The sequence below is a fragment of the Pipistrellus kuhlii genome, unplaced genomic scaffold (genome assembly GCF_014108245.1).
Source record: "Pipistrellus kuhlii isolate mPipKuh1 unplaced genomic scaffold, mPipKuh1.p scaffold_m20_p_13, whole genome shotgun sequence".
Classification (NCBI taxonomy): domain Eukaryota; kingdom Metazoa; phylum Chordata; class Mammalia; order Chiroptera; family Vespertilionidae; genus Pipistrellus; species Pipistrellus kuhlii.
In genome coordinates, this window is record NW_023425438.1 from 39535304 (window position 1) to 39557470 (window position 22167).

At 41.6% G+C, this 22167-nt stretch overlaps 1 protein-coding gene across 1 annotated transcript in view; it reads right to left on the reverse strand.

The window, feature by feature from the left end:
• TACR1 (tachykinin receptor 1) overlaps positions 1–21230 on the reverse strand; it is a 130778-nt gene extending 109548 nt beyond the window's left edge. Inside the window, exon 1 of the mRNA XM_036435825.2 lies at positions 20823–21230. Within this exon, the coding sequence (XP_036291718.1) occupies positions 20823–21211 (389 nt within the window). The 5' untranslated portion in view covers positions 21212–21230. The remainder of the gene's footprint in view (positions 1–20822) is intronic.
• Between the last annotated feature and the right edge of the window lie 937 nt (positions 21231–22167).

Genomic DNA, 22167 nt, shown 5'->3' on the forward strand with positions numbered 1-22167 from the left:
TATTGATTTTTTTCTCATTGAAAATATGTGTGTTGGTATATTATAATATCTTTGAATTTTATTTCTGTATCATAAATAGTTATAAAAATGTTGGCCATTGAGTTTGATGTGTATCCTTCAGATTCATCTGAGATTACTCTCAGTTGAAGAAATCTCTTTTCTCCTGGCCAACACTATTATAGACATTGGATTTCACTACCTTCAGTCTCCTTCAAAACCCCACTGAATCTATTCTTGCTAAGGGCATCAGGCAATCCCCTATAACCTAGCCTGTAGTTCTGGGAAGTATTCTACTCCAAAGATCACGAACTGTCCAGGAAGTTCTCTGAAAGAAAAGGTTGGCAAAACCTTCTTCTCACAACAGGATTCCAGGCAATTCCACAGAGTCTGAGTGCTCTGATGAGACCTCTGCCCTTTTGTACCACTATACAATGTCTCAGTGTCCCCTTCCAAGGAAGCTCCAGTTAGGAATATATGGGCCTTCCTCTTACCAACCACCAGCATCAATCTCATCACTCCTAATTTTTCTGTGTAGCCAACCTCCACCAAAGGTCTGAGCTTCTCCAGGTCACAATTACCACCCTGGCTCTTTTTTCCAATATGGCTCCACACAATTTCATAGTCCGGTGCACCCTCCCACCCTCTCAACCGCATGGAACACATAGTCTGTCATAAAAATTAAAAAAAAATTCCTCACCTTTTTCTATAAAACTCTCTACACCTTTTTGCTACCTGAAACTTGGCCTCTTCAGGATATCATGTCTATCACTGCAATCCTCACAGATGGTGGCTGGTCTTACTCCACAGTCCACTCACCACAGAAGGAATCTAGACCAGGGAAAGATGTACTCACGGCTCCTTACCTCCACCTCCACTCCATCATTCCTTCTTCCACTTTTAAACCCTGAACTCTTTGAAACACATGTATCGGACTACACCACCTGCTTCTCTTGTTGCGGCCATTCCCTGGCCTATCTACTGCTCATTGCCTCATCCATTGGCAATTTTAGCACCTGGTTCACTGTCTTTCTCCCCACAACTTTTTTTCTTCTCTTGTGTTGACCATGATATCTGCATACATCATCATCCAACTCCCTGCCTCACTTCCTGACTTATTTCCTCCAGTTGCTGCTAGCCTTCCACTCTTGTGGTGACTCCTTACCTGGATTCTATCACAGGTAACTAACTGCACCATTTCCAAAATTTATGCTTCAAGCCTCTTACTTTCTATCACCTCCCATCTTTTCAGTTCATGCCTCTGGCGCTCCAACAATTCTTACTTGTCAGGATCTCCAGTTTATCGATCTTACCATTTTTTATTACCTACAACCCCCTAATCTTCTTGCTTCTCTATTCACCCAGCTTAGATTCCATGGTCCATCCTATAATCACTCAGTGCATATGCCCTTGATTCCATTTTCCTCCCTCTCTCTAATTCACTCATCTGTCAAAACCCCATTCTAATAATCTCTGCCTTCTCTAAGCCTACACTATAGAAAAGCACACATATATTAACTGATCTCCAGGTTCTCTTGCAAATTCATAAATCTGAAGTGGCGCTTCTATATTGCTTACAATGCTAGTCACTTTCCTCTCCAGCTCCACAACCGTTTCACATTGTTTTCTCTCTTCTCAGCCTCTGACACCTCCTCTTTCCTCACTTTCAGCTGATGACCTTGCCATTTCTCTGGGAACACAGAAGCAATAAAAATGAGCTATGCGATTTTGTCATTAAATCTACCAGCCTCGCTGCATCTCTGCCCATATGTCCATTGTTCCTCTGTAATGTATTGTCTCATTTCCTTCTGAAAACCAATCCTGGAGCCACTCCTATTTGTTTACTCAAAAGCTTTGCTCCTACATTCTCCCCTCATCGGCATCATAAATTTCTCTCTCTCAATTGCACCATTCTTACCACAATACAAATATGCTGTAACTTCTTCCTCCTTAAAAGATCCGTTCTTAAACTAATGTTCTTTCTGAGTAGTACACCTTTTTTCTTTTTCCATGTATAACTCCACTTCTCCTCTCCTAGTCTCCTGTAAGCTTATCCCAGACACTTACCACCACTTTATTGAAGCCACTTTTGTCAAGGTCAGTGTTGACCTCTTCTTGTCATATCCAATGGTACAGTCTTAATACCCATCTTACTCAAGCTCTCAGCAGCTTATGACACAGAGGTACTTTATTATTTAGCTTCCAGAACACCTCATTTACTAGCTGTCTTAACTCACTGGCTATGTTGATTGCAGCGTTATTTACAATACTCAAATTTGGATGTAGCCTAACTGGCCATCAGTAGATGAGTGGGTAAAAAAAAAAAGCTGTGGTATATTTACACAATGGAATACTACTTGGCCATAAAAAGAAGGAAATTTTACCATTTGCAACAGCATGGATAGACCTGGAGAGCATTATGCTAAGTGAAATAAGCCAGTTAGAGAAAGACATATACCATATGATTCCATTTATATGTGGAATTTAGTGAACAAAAACTAACAGAAGCAAAATAGAAACAGACTCATAGATACAGAGGACAGACTGACAGCTTTTAGAGTGGAGGGATTGGGAGTCTGGGTGAAATAGGGGAAGGGATTAACCCCAAAAACAAACTCACAGACAATAGTATGATGATTATTAGAGAGAAAAAGGGGTGGGGGCAAGTAGAAAAGGATAAAGGGGGACAAATGGTGATGGAAGGAGACTTGACTTGGGGTGGGGAACCCACTATACAATATACAGATGATGTATTATAGAATTGTACACTTAAAACCTAAATTCATTAACCAATGTAACTCTAATAAATTCAATAAGAATATTTTTAAAATTTAAAAAGAAAATATATCATGGAAACCTTTCAATGTCTCTACAGTACATAGAAGGTATCCTCATTATATTTTTTGTAATTGAATAGTATCAATTATTTGCATGTGCCATACTTTTTAAAATAAATAATAAATATTAGCATAACCAATATCCAATATAAATAATTTAAAAACAATATCATATTAGAAACCAGTAGCCTGTATGTAAAATAATTTTTAAACCACAAAATGAGGTTTATTTATATTTATTCTATTATACAATAGTATTTACTTGCTTGCCTTATTCATATTGTTTATAGAAGAGAGTCTGGAAAAATTAAAACTAAATGTTTAAAAGTTAAGTTTAATTTTTAAAAATTGCAATGTTTATTTTTTTTCTCTATAATGTTAATTACTGAGGCCCTTAAATAGTTTTATTAATCACAGACTTGCTAAAAGTCCTACAAAATGCACACGCAAGCTGAAAAAGTCTGCACTACTATATTTTGCTTACCAGCTACATTTTTCCTGGATTTTGTCAAAACCTGTGTCCGCCCACAAGGATGTGACTTTCCTGGAACACCGTGTGTTGTGGCAGAAAGAAGATGGAGTGTGGAGGCTCAGCCTCCCTCTCTAGCCGAGGAGCCTCAGTGCGCTCAGAATCACGGCTGGGCTCTTCCCTGCTCGGCCAGGGCTTGGCATTTATTTGCATAGATCATTCTCACAAGTGTGTGTGGCTAGGGTCCTTTCTCTTTGTTTATATCATTCGCCAGTGAGGTTCCTCAATTGAGAGTAAAATCTGCAAGCTACTGTATAAACCTCACTCCCACTGGCTTTCTGAATCAACCTATTGTGTTATTTCTTTTTTCTTTTGCTTCACCTGAATGGCCTGGGGTATGCCCTCACTTAATGGTCATGGGTAGTTCTACAACTTCAAGCAAAATGATGTAAAATGAAACCAATTTACCAGAGGCTACTTGATATAGACAAGAATTAGGTTCCTATGCATCCCATCAACATTGTCATGAAATAACACTGAACAAAACAATGAATATAGGCACCTGCTGCACTACTGTGTGCTGACTAAATAGAGAAAAGGTTGGAAGCACTATCTTCCAGGAAATTGATTGGAAGAAAAGCTTCTTATGAAAGTACACTTATTTCCGTAAACAGAATAAGTTTGAGAAAATATTTATTCTACTTGGAACCTTGAAACCTAACTTGAAAAGACCCCTCACCACTGACATACACACAAAATGGCAGTTATACTTTACAGTAAATATGCAAAATGTAAATACAATATTAGTAAGTGCCCTAGATGGTTTGGCTCAGTGGATAGAGCATCAGCCTGCGGATTGAAGGGTTCTGGGTTCAAATCCAGTGATAGGGCACATGCCTGGGTTTCACACTCAATCCCCAACGTGGGGTGTGCAGGAGGCAGTTGATCAATGATTTCCTCTCATTTTCTCTTAATGTTTCTCTCTCTCTCTTCTTTGAAATCAATAAACATATATTTAAAATAATAAAATAAAATATTAGTAAGCAAATCTAGCAGTGCTAATAAAACAAAGCATACGACCAACTCCTATTTATTCTAGGAGCTCTAGAACAGCTGAAAACTAAGAAATTAGGCAACAGAGAAAAAAAAGTACTGATGAATGCCAAAAGGAGAATCCGTAAATGAAGTAACAAGATCTGATTATCTCTCTTGATAAACTAGAAATTAGATGATGTAATGTCTATTGTAAACTAGCAGGCAACACACTTAACAACGATAGTAAGAGAAACATTCTTTGAAAATCAGAGATAAGAAAAGATGCTTACTATGACCAGTTTTTAACATTGTTCTGAAAGATATAGTAAAAAGAAGGACACAGACACTGCATACAAAATAGAAAAGATAATGACTTATAGACTGATATCTAATTATTGGGGAAATCTGAGGGAAAACATTAGAACTTCAATTGTACAGGTTCACTAACTGGTTTTAAAATATTTTTTTAAAATATCAATAGCTTATCAATACACCAATCACCCACTAGAAAACAGCCCTGGGAAATTATTGCATTTTCATTAGCAACCAACAATGATAAATTTTAAATCATTTAAAGAAATGTGAGGGACCATATGAAGAAAAATACAAAAATATAAAAGAAAGTATTTAAGTTTACATACATAGAAAATACACTATATTTATACATTTTAAAAAAAACCTTCATATTCTAACAATTCCTCCTAGAGTTAATTTCTAAATTTAACACATACATTTCCAATAAAAATTGCAACAGGAGTTTTCGATAGGGGGATTTTTAATAATGAACTTGGAGTTTACCAGGGTGGATAAGTCCATATCTACACTAGTAAAAGAGTAGTCATTCAGCAAATAAATCAGAAACAGCCTAAGTATTAATAAAATTCAATATATGACAAAGGAAACTTCTCTTAATTAAATTATTAATGAATTAAAGATTTAAGTAAAACTTCTAACACAGAAGAGCAAGTGAAATTGTGCATATTTATACTTTTGAGTTGAAGAAGGCCTTGCTAAATATAACACTAAAGGGAGAAACCATAAAAGAAAAGGTTGGTGAATGTAACTATAAAAAATAATTAAAGTTAAGATAATCACTGAAACATGAAAAATACTTGCAGCATATTACCGTCAGAAGGCCATATCCTTAACATATAATTTCTATCATTCAATATGTAATTTTAAAATAAAAATTTAATTTTAAAATGTCCTAGGGCAGTGGTCAGCAAACTCATTAGTCAACAGAGTGGCAAACTGTGGCTAGCGAGCCGCAGTTTGCCGACCACTGTCCTAGGGCCATGAATAGGTAATTTGCACACAAAAAAATGAAATATCAAGGAATAGTAAATACACAAAAATATTCTATCTCTCTAGTAAGAACTGCAAACATGAGCAGCATTTTAAATCTTTTATATTGGAAAAGGTATTTCTAAAATTGTTAGGAATGTGGGAAGGGGAGCACTCCTATACAACAAGTCTATTTACTCTGATTCGTGCTGCTAAATCGCTGTGGCTTTCCCAAGGCCAATTCAGCAGAATAAAGCCAAAGCCTTCAAAAGTCCATCACACCGAATAGACTTTTATTCTAAGAATTTTACAAAATAATCATGCATGTGTGCAAGTTTACATAAAACATGTTGATCACAAACTCTATCTTGTAGCAAAAGCTAAAAGCACCTGCAAGGTCCCAGGATGAGGGATTATTTAAATTATGATACTTTGCAACCACTAAGCATAATCATGCAGAACATTTAATTACAAGAAATGTTTTGTACTTCCTTGTATAAAATTTTAAAAATTGTATATTATGCATAGGGAAAAAGTCCTGTATTGAAATAATTCCCAAGAATTGACATATTGGTGTTTGGGCAGTGTGATGAGGGTTGATTTTGTGTTTGTTCTTCATCATGCTAATTTTTTTTTTAGGTAAGATCTTAATTCTCCTTAATGTAAATGTAATGCTTTATAGTTTTAAAATGTGTATATTAAAATTTTCAGAAGGAAATTTGCAGTTGTGCAGATAATTTTCAATGGTAAGGTATTTTTCTAAAGAAAGTAGCTTAAGTATACCTTAAATTTATCAATGCTATGTCAACTATATTCAATTTTTTTTTATAGTAGCTTAGTTTTATACCTAAATAGGGAGCCTTAAAGAACTTTTTCAGGTTCTATCTGGACTCATCTGCTTAATCAGAATCTCAGCACCTTACATTTTAAATATTGCAATATTGCTGTGTAAACCTATTATTCAATTGTTTTATACACAACAGCTCTGAGGGTTTGTCTGCTCCAACTCCCATTTGTCCTCAGTGACATTTATTGAAGCCATACTACTGTCAAAATGCTGAGGAGTTGGGAGAAAAATGGAGCAAGAAATTTTTGATTCGGCGGAGAGAAAGGGAGAGAGGAAGGAGCAAAGAAAACGGTCCCCAAGCTTCTAGATGAAGTGTGGGTCCAGGCAGGCCCTGGCAGAAAGCCCAGCTCTTGGAAAACTGGCCCCAGAATTTGTAAACAGCGAAAATCCATTGACGAAGGTGCTGAAGGCATGAAGAATCAGCCTTGGCCGTCCAACAGGACTGCACTGCACTGCTGCTCTGAACTCAGCCAACCAGACCCTTAGGATGGGCTGGGACTGTGTCCCAAAGTCTTTTCTGATGACAATACCCTTCCAAGCTATGCAATTATTACATATTTGTCAGAGAATTAGTGGCTTACAAAGAAGTGCAAAGAACATAAGCAAACCCAACCTTGTTTCATTACTCAGACACACAAATGCAGATTTCGCCACAAATGCACCTCAGGGCCGAGATACGTAGGTCTAATTATGGCAGAAGAGGGTCTTTCAGCAGCAATCGGGGCTCCTGAAGACAGCCCCTCACGTGGCCCAGCAGTCTCCGTGGTTGCATACGGGGGCCAGGTTGTAAAACCCAAACTCTTGGACACCTCTGCGGGCACCTAAATCCCAGGACCCTGGGGCTAAGTTTGTCCTGATGCGCTAGACTCTTTCCTGCTCACGGAGTAACTAGAATGTCCATTTTATAGCACATGTGGGACTGAGGAGCTCAGATTGTTCCCACCTTCGTGTGATTTTCATCAGCTACTCTTCTCTTGGTTCAACTCAATTTGCTAAATTGGACTGGGCTGGGAAGAGGACTGAGCAGTAATTTGAGACTCATTTGTGAGGCAGGATTGGAGAGGACTTCATGCAGGCTTGAGCTGGTGAGAACAGTATTGGAGGGAAATGGCCCGAAAGGGAAGAGGATAGTACATCTGCCTCTGCCTCCCTCCTCCCCATGTCCCGCCTCAATACTAGTACAGGACGTGGAAAGTGAATGTGTGGTTATGGAGATGGTGTAAGAGGAAATGATTCGGTTTTTCTGGACCATGGCATATCCAAATCATGGGTTCTGGAGGGCATGGGCACAGAGGAGAAGGACACTGGAGAGCATTTAGCATGAAATCCACTGACCCACTTAGGAGGATTTTAAACTATCATCTTAGGGGAGGCGGAGGATATAAAAGTTTTACTCTGTGGCTGTTATGCCGCATCCAAGTGGATGCTCAGACAGGAATGAATGTGAATAATAGATATAACGGTGTTTCAGGGTTTATTACAATCATAATATAAGTCTTAATTGAATTCTAACTGAATGTCAAACAATGAATCAGGAACTCTCTTCCTCTTTCCATTTCCTTCTTTCCCTACAAGGCAAGTTTTTGTTTGTTTGTTTGTTTGTTTGTTTTAATATATTTTATTGATTTTTTACAGTGAGGAAGGGAGAGAGATAGAGAGATAGAAACGTCAATGAGAGAGAAACATCGACCAGCTGCCTCTTGCACACCCTCTATTGGGGATGTGCTCGCAACCAATGTACATGCCCCTGCCCGGAATCGAACCTGGGACCTTTCAGTCCACAGACCGATGCTCTACCACTGAGCCAAACCGGCTACGGCAAGGCAAGTTTTATTATATCCCTGTTACCAGGTGGGAAAATTGAGGCCCAGAGAGGTGAAGTATATTGCCTCTGTTCACACAGCTAGTAAGTGATAGAACCATTGCTGGGGCCCATTGTCTATGCTCTTTCCTACACCAAACTGCATGGTCAAAAGCTAGGTGTAAGGCTATTAAATGGCATTCCTTTTAATTGAATTTACTAGAGGCCTCGTGCACGAAATTTGTACACTTGGGGGGGGTGGTCCCTTAGCCCACCCTGCACACCCTCTCACAGTTCAGGACCCCTCAAGGGATGTCCGCCTGCTGGGGATCAGGCCTAAGCCAGCAGTCAGACATCCCTTTTGCAATCCAGGGCTTTCACAGTCTGGGACCCCTTGCTCCTTACCGCCCACCTGCAGTGGAGGCGAGAGAGGCTCCCACCACGGCCACTACACTCGCCATCTGTGAGCCTGGCTTCTGGCTGAGTGGTGCTCCCCTTGTGGGAGTGCACTGACCACCAGGGGGCAGCTCCTGCATTGGGTGTTGCCCCCTGGTGGTCAGTGTGCATCATAGTGACTGGTCGTCCTGCTGTAAAGTTGATCTACATATTAGGGTTTTATTATATAGGATTAGTGTGACATTGGGTAATAAAATTATATAGGTTTTAGGGGTACAATTCTAGTTTATCATCTGTACATTGACTTGTGTGTTCACCACCCCAAGTCAAGTCTCCTTACATCCCCATTTATCCCTCCTTTACCTCCTTCTGTTTCCCCCCCACCTCCTTTTCTCCCTGGTAATCATAATCTGTCTGTGAGTTGTTTTGTTGTTGTTGTTGCTAGTTTTTGTCTGTTTTTGCATTTTGCAGAGTTTTAGGCTGGCGGTGCCTTAACTGGGCCACTAAGAACACCTGGTGGCTGTGGTTTGGCTCATATTCTGAGTCTTTAACATATTAATTTCCAGACCCCTCATCATTCCTGCTGGGAAGAGAAAGGAACTGAACTGGTCCAGCTTTGAGAACAAATTTAAATGATGCCCCCGCTGAGGATTCAGCCACAAAGTTTTCTAGGTTATTGTCTCTAACTCCTTTTTTTGAAGAGCCCAGTTGAACTGTTGAGCATACTAGTTGTGTTTCATCCTGGCGGCTATTTCTATTTTAGTTCTTGTCATGAATGAGGGCATTTTTAAGTCCCTCTGGCTCCTAGGGACTACTTAGGAGGGTATTTCGGCTGTCTGTGGGATTTTCTTTTGTTTAAACACTTTCAGGATCAGACAAATCCTCTTTGGAAAACATATTAATTATTCAAGAGGACCTTTCTCCAGAGTGAAATCAAATTAATTAATAAATCACGCAATGTGGGTATTTAAGCTTATGCTCTTAATCTCCCTTCATGCCACTAAATATTCCCATGAGATTTTGGAAAAATTGTGTCTATTCCATTTTCTGATAGAGAGAGTGGGCAGGAGGTAGTTAGTATGACTATTCAGCACCCATCCTGCATGAGCCAGGCAGCTGGGTAAGTTGTGAAGGCAGCTGCTCAATAGTTCACATATAGCATAGGGCACTGGTTGAGCTGTTAGAACAGAGCATGGCATTTATTATTATTATTATTATTATTATTATTATTATTATCTGAACTCCACTGAGAAGGGAGGGAAGGGAAGGGACCGAGCTATGAAAAAGCCATGAAGACTCTTTCCTCATGGGAGAAACCCAGCTGATCCGAAGAAAGAACATCTCGTGACCCAGTTGGAGGACACAAGGGTGCCAGGTAGGTTCCTCGCTCCGGGAAGAAAACCTCTACCTCTGAAGACTTCACGCCCGGAGAGTGGACGCTGCTGAGTAGACCTGCTATGTAGGAGGCACACAGCTCCTCCAGGCACACATCTGAAACAGGCTAAAACCCCAGGGTTGTCAAAACTCACAGGCACTACCCCTCCAGTTTTGATGAGTCATGTGAAGAAACAGGATACACTCAGACAAATGCTGGTTACATATTTTTCATGACTTCAAAGTCTCAGAAAAGAAACTGAAAGACCCAGGACAGATGGTGAAGGTTGGGGGTCACTTTACCCATGTCCATGATCAAGTCTGAAATGGAGATTGATACGAAGGTAAAATATCAGAGAGTTCAGTAGTAGCTAATTCTATTCAGGCAGCAAAACAGTCAGAGGTGAACTAGGGGTGGGGTGAGGCTGCATGATTCCATCAGTGTAATGCGAATGATAAAATGTGAAGATGAGAAGTGGGGAAGGGTAAAATTGAAGGAAACCAAGGAGATACATAGCACATTGGGATGAATGGATTCGAAATGGCAAGCTGCCAGTGGGCCCTGTGGGCCACTGAGCAAGCAGAGCGCCCCCACTGGGCACTGGGCTGCAGCTCTGGGCAAGACCCCCGAATGGCACACCTGGATTCAGAACTCTCACTCAACCCCGGTCATAGAACCTTGGCGGCTCCTTATGGAGATGATTCTCTGCTTGCGTAACTTGGTAACCCTAGGAAGGGATTTTTTAAAAAGTAAATAGACAATGAAAAGATGGTACTTCTATGCAGGACGTGTGAATGAGGCTGTATGTTAATTTGAGTGTGATTTGTTTTTAATATGTTGGAAATGAGCATCTGATACATTAGAGAATTCGGCTTACTAGATTTGTAATTTGAGTCGAAATACTTAGGAGGATCTAATTAATTAATTAATTTTGTAATCAATGTTTAGATGTTCCTGAGAACCTCATTTGCTGAATCTGTAAGTTTAATTCTTAGGAGGTTGAAATGCTCTAAGAGAATTTGATAGGCTAAATTTAGAGGTTTTGATTTACCAGAACTATGTGAGTTCTGAGGAAAACTTGTTTATCTTATTTATAAGTCATCCTGTTAGGGATTCAAAAAAAAATTTTTTTTAAACCTGATGTATTACATTTATGAGTATTTAGGGAGATTAATTAATCAAGTTTGTAGGCACTATTTACAGTTTAAGATAATTGGATTTGTTAAGTTTATAAAAATGTGTGACTACGGTAATTGGGAATATGTAAGGTCATTTGATGGATGAAACTTGAAAATGTTAAACTATATACTTAGGAGGAAGGACTCTGTCTCATGTTTAAGAGCTAATTGGGCATCAGTCAAAAGATAAGGGAAAGTGAATGTTTGACACTTGAACATGCATAAACTATATTTGTAAGAAAACGTCCCAGGTTTATAAGATGTGGTCAAAGGTGAAAGAAACAACTTTAACAAATTGAATATGAACTAAAACACATGCAGCTGTAAGAGCGTTTGCTACGGCCAAGTTCTCCTTCAGATACTAACCATACAAATAGTGCTTCCCTGTGAGGGCGGTGACTTTGAGACATACAGGATGTAGAAAGTGAATGGTTTTGGAGGTGGTGTGTGAGAAAATGATTGGATTTTTGTGGATCATGCTATATCCAAATCAGGGGCTACTGGTGAGGGCGTGGGCATCTGCACAGAGGGGAAGGAAGCTGAAGAGCATTTAGCTCAAAGTTTGCTGACCCACTTACAAGGATTTTAAACTATAATCTTAGGGGAGAAGGCTATAAATGTTTTACCCTGTTGCTGTTATACCGGAATCCAAGAGGATGCTGATACAGGAATGTATATGAATAATACATATAACAGTGTGTCAGGGTTTATTAACAATCATAATATTACTCTTAATTGAGCTTTTACTGACTATCAAAGCAATCAATCAGAAACTCTCCATTTCCTTCTTCCCCTCAAACAATACCCCACCGGGCAAGTTTTATTATATCCCTGTTATCAGGCGGGAAAATCAGCCCAGAGAGGTGAAGTATCTAAGTTCACACAGCTAGTAAGTGATAGAACCACTGTCGGAACTCACCTGTTCGAGCTCTTTCCGATACCAAATTGCATTGTCAAAGGCTAGATGTGAGGTTATTAAAAGACACTCTTAAACATGACATAAAAGGCATTCTATGAAGAGTCCCAAGTATTAAATATAATGATAAAAGCTTAACTGGAAAATAAATCAAGCAAAGAAATTTATGAGAAGGGCAAGGAATCAGGCTCAGAGCTGCTTAGACAAAGTTCCTGGAGCGGTTCATATGCTGCATTAATTCTCATGCTGAAAGGCGTGTCTCAAGGACATCATTAAAGCATCTATTTGTCCCCTGGGGTTCCTCATCGTTAGAGCCTCATATTTCCTCTTCCAACGGGGTGGAATCACAGCCTCAGGATGGCAAGAAGGGAGGTTTGGGCAATGTAAGCCAGTTTTCCATTCTGTCCTCCAAATCTGTGACTTTCTCAGGCCACTCTGCTCAGTAATATTTTAATTTTCCTGTGTCTGTAATATTTTAATATATGAACCAGGTGTTCATATACTTACTGTGGGCACAGGACTTGGAGGGCTGGCTGGTGGATAGGCTTCTGCTAGTTCTGCTTCAGAAAGGACAAGTAAAGCAGTGCACTTCCTGTAGCTAGTCGGGGTGTTGGAGGCAAAGTCAGGGAGGTGACAAGAGTTGGGCCAGAAAAGGATCTATGAAACGTTTCAGCTTCCAGCATGCCTGGATAGACTTTAGTAAGGTGGGAGTGATAAACGCCTCCTCATTTAGAGGTGTCCCTGGGTGTAACACCTATGAGGAGTAGGATGTGGATCTGGAATCGTGGGTCCAGTCAAATAGAGGGTGGAAGAGGCAAGTGTGGATTAGGACATGTAGTTTTCTAGAAACATGGAGTTTTCTAGCATAACTCTGTTGTAGGAATACAGTTGGCCTAATTTCCTTTTGCTTCAAGGCATAGTATCACAGGTGTGCTTTGCAGTATGCCTGATTCATTGGTTCTGGTAACAGAACCAAATAAAGTTTTCCTGTTTTCATGGTGCTTGCAACTTAGAGGAAGGGAGGCGTGGAAGAGGCCAACACATTACAGACTGTTACAACCTCACTGGATAAACGACACGGGAATAGATAAGAAGGCACCTCATCTAGTCTTGTAGATTAAGGTCAGCTTTTAGTGGAAGTGGCACTTGAGCTAAATCTAGGAGGACAAGAAAGTTTACCATGTAGGATGCCAGCCCTACAGCAGGTTGCAATAGACAAAGTCATGGTATTGGAGTAATGCTCAGTTCTGGGCCTTAGTTAACCTCTCAGGGAAGAGGCCCATTAACAAGTGAGAATAGCCAGTAGGTACAAACAAGGATGGAAAGATGAAGGAAGCAGACAGTTAACCAGGGATGGAGAAACTTCAGGAGGGACATATGGGAAAGATAGCCTCACAAAAGTCTTTAGACGAGAAGGAGCATCCCAAAATCAGAAGAAGATTTCAATTCAACAAAACGAGTATTTTTGTAATGACTCAAAACTGATTGACTTTAACAAGTGAGACAAATTGAGAAAACATGGAAGCAGAATTTGACACTCTTACCATGGCCCCATCTAATAGCTTGTGTTTGTGGGATTGATTTTGCTTTGAGTGGGAATTTGTCAAAAGGGTTTCTAATGGCCTTGCATCACTTTTCTGCCTCCAGTAACAGCTTTCCTTAGGTGACATAGCATCTAAAGCCACCTTGAGCAGGAGATGTAGGCAGCTGGCTAAGGCACATGAAAGCAAATTGCACAGGCCTCCCAGCTATGAGAGGGTGGAGAGTGGGAGGTCAATGCTGAAAGAAATTGTGCCTAATAGTCTTTCCAAGGTAGAAACAGAATCCCCATTGGTATTGAGGATTAGGTGAGACAATGGGTTGGAGAACAAGCAATGTAAGGTGTCCTTATCAATTTTATTAGCATGAAACCTTCTGTCCAATTTCCAAATGACAAGCATTTACAAATCATTTTGAAAATTCCCAAGCCAGTGTCCTTGAAGTTAATTAAAAAACAGCAACAACATCCAAAACTCCATATTATTTTCTTTGTACTTTGCTGTTTCTTTCCTCCCCTTTTCCATCTCCTCCTCCTCCTCCTCCTCTTCTCCTGTTTCTTTATTTTACTGGTAAGTCTTTCCTATATTTTCAAGGGTAGTTCTCTGCTCTGTCTCCGAAAATCCAACCATATAGCATTAATTGCATTAGGTTATAATGGTGTTCAAGACTTTGTCAATCCCCAAAGACTGAGAGCAAAAGAGCAAAGGCAAGGTTTTATACCCTCAGCATCTAGCACATAGTAGGTGCTCAGTAATAGTTTGATGGATGGATAGATGAGGAAGAGCCATTCCCTCATTGTCATTTAATTTTATCCCATCTTTCTTTGCTTTGCTGACACTATCTCTCACAGGTCACCAATGTTCTTTAATTGCCAAATCCAGGGTTATCACCCTTGAATTCTTATGACACTAATGAATATGACAAGCCACAGGTCACCTCTCTTAACCTTTGTCATTCTACAGATCCTGATTTCCCCACTAAATCATTACCTATTTCTCACTCCTCCCACCCCCACTACTGCCTGGTAGGACATTTTTTTTTTTAATCTTTAGCCTCTGGAAACATATATGTAAATGTTCTCTACTTTCCAAACTCCAATAGCCCTTCTGTTTGAAAGTGCTAAATCTACAATTGATCCCTGGCTTCTCATTCTCTAGCCCCACCTCCCAAGTTGCTTGTTGGGCATTTCCAATTAAGTGTTATATTTTCATATCAAATCCAACAAAAAGTGTACTCATTTTCTTCCCAACAACTTCGTTCATTCCCTAATTCACTTGTGAATTTACTACAATTGAGTCAGGCTGTCATTCTCAAACACTTTGCAACTTATTACCTCCACACTTGTGTCATATATCTTCTTCTACCTTTCTTTACTGTTCTCTCTAAATATCTTTTTAATCTTAAAGACCCAACTCAATTGCCATCTTTTGAGGTCTTTCTTGATCATCACTGCTTGACATTACTTCCTTCCCTCCTTTCCTGTAGAATTTGTCAGTACAGCCCATATGAAAGGTAACTCCCAACAACTTATATTGTAGTTATCTTTCATCAGTCTTATTTTCCCCAATATATAGCATAAACCCTGTGAAGGAAAACATGAGACCCAGAATCAGGAAATATCACCTTACCTGGTGGCATTATCCTTTGATGATCTAAAGATCTTATCTAAGTTTAACAGTGAATGTTTCTCATTCTATCATTTGATAATTCAATAATAATAATAACACCAACAATAATTGTTAAAAAGTCTTGTGTATGTATTATGTGATTTCATGTTGATAATTGCTCTATCGATATTTCCCCAAAATTGAATTTTGGTTTCTGACAGTTTAAAACACACACACACACACACACACACACACACACACACATATTAACTAACTAAAATGAAAGGTCTTGACCATTCAGGATACTGAGGGCTCTCATGAATAGAGGGAGGATGTGGTAAGTGCACCAGGGCAGCTCCAAGGAGTAGATGGACATAGAACCCCTTCAGGAAAGGTCCTGCAGCCTAAATGACCCATCCAAGATGAAACAAATGAGTTTGATCTATGTCATCCCAGATATTCCAGGTTCCTGATTTGAAAAGATAAGGGTAGCTGTGGTGGACAAGCTTCTGGGGCAGTGGTCAGCAAATTCATTAGTCAACAGAGCCGCAGTTTGCTGACCACTGTTCTAGGGTATGACCATTCTCACCACCCAGGGGTGTTTGGTCATGGGTTTCAAGGGCCATCTAAATTAGTGCAAAGGATCCTAGAATTAGCCTGGACTCTGGGTGGGGAAGGAGTGCTCTCCATTATACAATGGGATCCAAGTCTAGTCAACAAGATGAGGTTCAACGACAGAATGCAGCAGACTGCTTAGATTAGTAGCTGAGTATGATGGAGGCAGAGTGGGATGGATTACAGCTATCAGAGGGCAGAATTTCTGTGTTTCTTTGCTCTTGGTTCCTCTTTTACTTTTTAAGAGAGTGCATCCCTTCTGCCTTCACCATTCTCCCTATCTCAGCAATACTATGTTTGGTCCTGACCATGTTTCATATTGTCCAGAGACCATCATTGTGTGGATGTTTCCTTTCAATCAAGCACAACACACCCAGAACTGGTCTCAGTAATGAGCAACCTTCCCCTTCCATGTCACTGAAATTATACCTGCCCCTTACCAGGTGCAGAAGCAGTGATACCAGGCTGGTGCTTTTCTGAGCCTTTTGTTGCTGTGCTTGGTGCTAAGTCAGTTTACCTTCTGTTCCTATAGTCCCTCTTAAGAGCTGGGGGATTAGTCCCCCTCCTCTCTTCTTAGGTGCCGCCACATAATAGAAAAGCTGGTTACTATCACTAGCCCTGCAAAATGCAGGTGTCACCTCTCGGTGTCCTCCAACTTCTAATTTCATGAAACACCACACAAACAGTTTGGTTATTATAATAGGAAAAAAAAATTACATTTTATTTTAAAGTGGGAGAATTGTAGAGTTTCAAAAAGTACAATCCTTGATGTTAAAGCTTAGAGATAGACCTTATCTTATTTTTTTTTAATTCTATGTAACCATTGTCTCTAATAGGTAAGTATTCTTCTGTCCAGTTGGCATGGCTCAGTGGTTGAGCACCACCATGAACCAGTCAGGGCACATGCTCAGGTTGCAAGCTCAATCCCCAATGTGGGGCATGCAGGAGGTAGCTGATCAATGGTTCTCTCATCATTGATGTTTCTATTTTCTCTCCCTCTCTTTTCTTCTCTGAAATAAATAAAAATGTATTTTAAATAAATAAATAAATAAACAAACAAACAAACAAGTAATTATTTTTCTAAAGGGTATCTCTTTTTCTTATCTTTTCTATAGAAATATTATAGAAAAGGTTTAAATTAGTACTAAAATCTGCTGCTGATGTGTTGTTGTTGTTGTTGTTGTTGTTTCTGTGCATATATTTTGGACCCATAAGGAAATTTGGCAAAGTTGCCAAAACCAGTTTGGCTCAGTGGATAGAGCGTCGGTCTGTGGACTGAAAGGTCCCACGTTCGATTCTGGTCAAGGGCATGTACCTTGGTTGCAGGCACATCCCCAGTAGGAGGTGTGCAAAAGGCAGCTGATGGATGATTCTCTCTCACTGATGTTTCTAACTCTCTGTCTCTATCTCTTCCTCTCTGTAAGAAATCAATAAAATATATTTTTTTTTTAAAAAGAAAAGAAATTTGGCAAAGTTTATCAAGAGAGTTGGACCCAGCAACTCCACTTCAATGAGATTCTTCTAAGAAAAGAACGAGGGATGTTCTCAAAGATTTATAGCCAGGATATTCATTTCAAAGTTACTTGTATTCATTACAAATGGAAACAAATTACATCTAAAAATAGAGGAATGCTTAAAGAAATTATTTTAGCCAGGCAATAGAATGCATCTATTAAAAATCCTACCATTAAATCTACTTTATGACATAAAAAATGCCCAGGATATGATGTTAAGAGACAAACAAACAACTTGAAACTGTTTTTATTATGGCCCCAGATTTATCCTTAAAGTGTGAGTGACTGTATGTGGTAAACAACACACACACACAAAAGTAAGTATAAACTAGCATTCCAGAATGTTGACTGCTTATCTGCCAGGAGGGATTATAAATAATTTTTACACATTCTTTATAATTGTATGCATTTTCCAAATGTTCCAGAAACCTGTATTATCTTATTCATTCACTTATTCAACAAGCAGGCAGTAACTGTGAGGTGCCAAGAACTCTGCTTTGTGCTGAAGAGATAAAGTAAACAAGAGAGGACAGACATGTTCCTTGCTCTGCTCAGAGTTTATAATCCTTTAAAATTAGGAGGAAACTTAAAAAAAATAATTTCATTTGACCCAGTGGTTCCACTTCTGGGACTCTATCCTAAGAAAATTAAATAACAACAACAACAAAAATTATCATGCAGAAATGTATAGTAGTGTATTAATCATAATAGCAGAAAAATCTAGAAATCACCTAAATACCCAACAGCAGAGGGATTCTTAAAGTGATGATAGCATGTTCATATAATGGAATAATAGAAATCCATTATGATTATGTTACTGAAGACGTTTTAATAACATGGGAAATGTTATTAATAGTTCCCATTAATATCAACAGAAAAAAGCAAGCTATGAAATTATATGGAATCTGGCCTCAGTTACGCAGTGTAATAGTCATAAGAGAAATCCAAATGCTAACAAGTGTTATTTTTGCATAAGGAAGTAGTGGTTGATTTGTATTTTTGTGTCTCATCATTCTCCAGTTCTCTGCAGTGAATGAGATTCAATTTTGTAATCTGGAGGGAAAAAAATCATCTTGCTTTCATTTTTTAAGGCTTGATTCAAAGATTATCTGTGAAAGATTCAAGGGACATACAAAAAAGTAGCTTAGCATTTTCTCACAGCCGGCATTGCCTTGCTGGAGGAGGGAGAGAGCTCTCATGCAGAGGGCTTAAGGCCCTTCCTTTCTAAAACATTCTCGGGAGAGAAGGGATGACCACAAATACAGGGAGCTACATCCTCCAGAGGGCCTGAGGGGGCTGATGCGCTGTGTGCTCAGAAGGTGATCAAGGAAAAATAGAAGAAACATAGTGGGAGGGGAGATAGTTGAGAGAGGAGGCTTGGAGACACAACCCTGACACCTCATCCCTAACTCTACCTCTAACCTTGAACGTATGGATCTGTACCTTAGGGACTTGGAGACATTTCCCTCAGCTTTGGCACCAGAGACCCTCTGGCCTCACTGAGCAGGGCTCACGCAGGGTCAGGGTCCTTCTATGATTTGCCCTAGATAAAACAGTGGCACTTGAGATGCCAGAGTCGAGGTAGCTCCATGCTCAGTCCACTGTGAAGACGTTGACCCTGACTCCTGCCCTGCCCTTCTAAGTCCCAAGGGAAAGAGCAGGGCTGCAGAAAATGTCATTTCTATGGAAGTCAAAGCAGAAGAGCTGTCCACGGCTGCTCACACTGGTTGACAGGTCTCCTGAGCTCACACAAGGTCCCAACGCAGTAAAAATACCAACTTCCCCTCTAATTTAGGGAGCATCCAGAGAGTGTGTTTAAGGTACCAGTTTTCACTGCTTCTATATGCGGTTATATATCATGCTATGGGGTTTCTAAGTTTCAGGGGGGCTGCTTGAGGTACAGGAGTAAATTGGTGCCGAAAGATGTACAAGTATACCTCACTCCCAGCAAACGGAATATCTGAAAACCAGAGTGGCATAGGAGGTACATTCACAAAAGAATTCATTTCACTCCCACTTTGAGTAATTGGTTTCTCCTCCACGTTTAAAATAACATTGTCTCTCCACAAACTGTCTTACACACAACATATTGAGCACGTAAGAGCTGCATAGCGGGAGGGAGGGGTCTGTGGGACTTAGAAGGCAGCATTTGGACACCACCGCAAAGGACACAGCCTTCTCTGATCTTAGAAGTGTTCATTCACTATACAAGCCGGAGGGGAAAAACACACAAAACTTCAAATTGATTGCAAATGGTAAACAATCTTTATGCAAAACGTTTAATAGTTTGGGAATTTTTTTTAAAAAAAAGTTTTTCTCCTACTTCCTTCTTGGAGTTTCTCACATTCAATTATCTCAGCAAGGCCATCACAGAACCCGTGGCAGGTGTTTTAAACCTACCTCCACACCTCCCGCAAACATTTAGCGCTGGCGCACACAGAGATACACACAGAGATACGCAAGACACCCAAAACAAAAGTCAATACGAATAGAGCTGTGTGCTAATGATCGATTTTCCATCATGCCACCTGGGGGCCATGCATTCCAGAGCATCAGCCCCTGTAGTGGAAGATGCCAACCTTATCACGTTCTACCAGCTCCTGCACTCCTAACCTGTTGGCTGCAGGAAAGACAGAGTTCACAGCTGCCTTTGCCAAGCACAGTTCTCTGTGGATACAGACAGGCTAGCAACACGGACCTCACGCCACAAGAGACATTTAGAAAAACTCCCGAGTAAGCTCCCTCTCCATGGAGTGCCTCAGGCACAGAGTGCAGCCTCTTATTTCTGAGTGGGAACTGAATAGAGGAAGCTGAATTAGAATTCTAAGTATTTTTGATTCAGTGAAGTGCTCTTCACATCCAAATAACATTGGAAAGTTGAGCTGGGGAGAAGCAAGTTCCCGAATCTTCAGGAAAAAGTGACAAATGAGAAATTCTGGCAAGGCATACTTAAAACCGGAAGGCACCGGAGGCTGCACCCCCTTGATCCCTGAAGCAGGGGTATGCAGGGTGACAGGCAGAAACACACACGTTGGCCAAGCTTGGCTTTCAGGGCAAAAGAGAGAAGAAATAGATGGAAAGAAGCAAAGCAGGAGTTGAAAGGAACGTGTCCATGAGATGAGTAGGGAAGGGATGAAGAAGAGAGGGCTAAATGAAGAGAAAAGGGAGTTTTGTGAAGAAAGGAGAGGGGACTGGTGATGGGTACAAGGGGTGGGGAAGGAAAGAGGAGACTAGAGAAGAAAATGGTGAGATGAGACAAAGTGCCCCCATCAACAACTGGCCGTCAGCAAAAACCCCAGCACAGGTGACCCTCCACCTTGAACCCGGCACCACCCAGCCCGGCAGCCCCCATCGCAAAGCCATAGCCTTCTGCGGACCCCCTTCCTCCCCTTCCCACGGAGGGCAAGCTCACCGGTCCAAGGCCACGGCCGTCATGGAGTAGATGCTGGCAAAGACCGAGGCGATGGGGAAGAAGTTGTGGAACTTGCAGTAGAACAGGCCGTAGTACCACTCGTTGTGGACGGCGTAGGTGAAGTTCACCACCGTGTTGAAGGCGGCCATGGAGGCCTCCGCGAAGGCCAGGTTCACCAGGAAGTAGTTGGTGACCGTCCTCATCCTCTTGTGAGCCAGGATGATCCACATCACCACCACGTTGCCCACCACGGAGGTCACCACGATGGCCGTGTAGGCAGCTGCCCAGAGGACGATCTGCCAGGTTGGCTGCACGAACTGGTTGGTCTCCGAAGTGTTGGTGGAGATGTTTGGGAAGAGGTCTGAGTCCATCGGGAGGACGTTATCCATCCCGTGGCTGGGTGGGGAAGCTGTCCTCTCCTGGACACGCACCCCCTTGAGGCCAGCGCCAGGGGACAGGGTCCTGCTGAGCCCAGACGGGAAAGCTGCAGGCTCTCTCCTTGCAAGCAAGACACTTGGCGCTGCGAAGAGGGATGCTGCTGGTGAGCTGTATGGCTGCCCCTGCTGGCCCTGAATGCCTCCACTTTCAAGCTTCGGGAAGCATCTGAGTTCAGCAATCTGGAGACAGCAGCGTGCCTTCTGTGCTGGGCTGGGAAGGGAAAAGCGATCCTGTGGGTCCTGGTGCCGCCGGGAAGCTGGAGACCCCGCCTTTCTGCACCTGCTGCTGCTTCCAACTCCTATCCCCCTCCTGCCTGCAGTGGGGAAGGCAACGCTCAGCTTCGGGAGGACTTGGGGCTTCGAAGGTGGCCCCTCCACGTGCGACCCATAAAAGTTCTCAATCTATATGGCTGGCATTCCGGAGCTCCGTGTACCGCTGGACATGTTCCCTTCGCTTTCGCGGCCGCCACCGCCGCCGCCGCCACCACCTCCTGCAGCTTCGCCACCAGCACCTCCTGCAGCTTCGCAGGCTCTTCTTGGCTCCGGTCCTGCCGGGCTGGGGAGTTAGCAGAACCTCGGCTGGCTGCGCGCAAGGTTTTTATAGCCCGCTGCAGAGACGTCATCCGGAGGAGGCAGGACCGGGGCTGCGGACTCGCCAGTCCTCGTGCGCGGCGCGGCAGCTGCACCAGCTGTTGGCAACTGCCTCGCTCCGGCAGCGCCGCAGCCACCACGCCTTGTGCAGCTACCTGCTGGGGGAGTCTGCAAGCCCAGCGCCCCCCACACTCCGCCAGGGGGCGCAAGGTGTCATGGGAGTAATTGCGCGAGGGAGGGTGGGGGTGAGGTCCGCAGCTGGAACCTAAGAGAAAAAGGAAGGATTTGCAAAAGAGCTCTTAATGACCCACACTCAA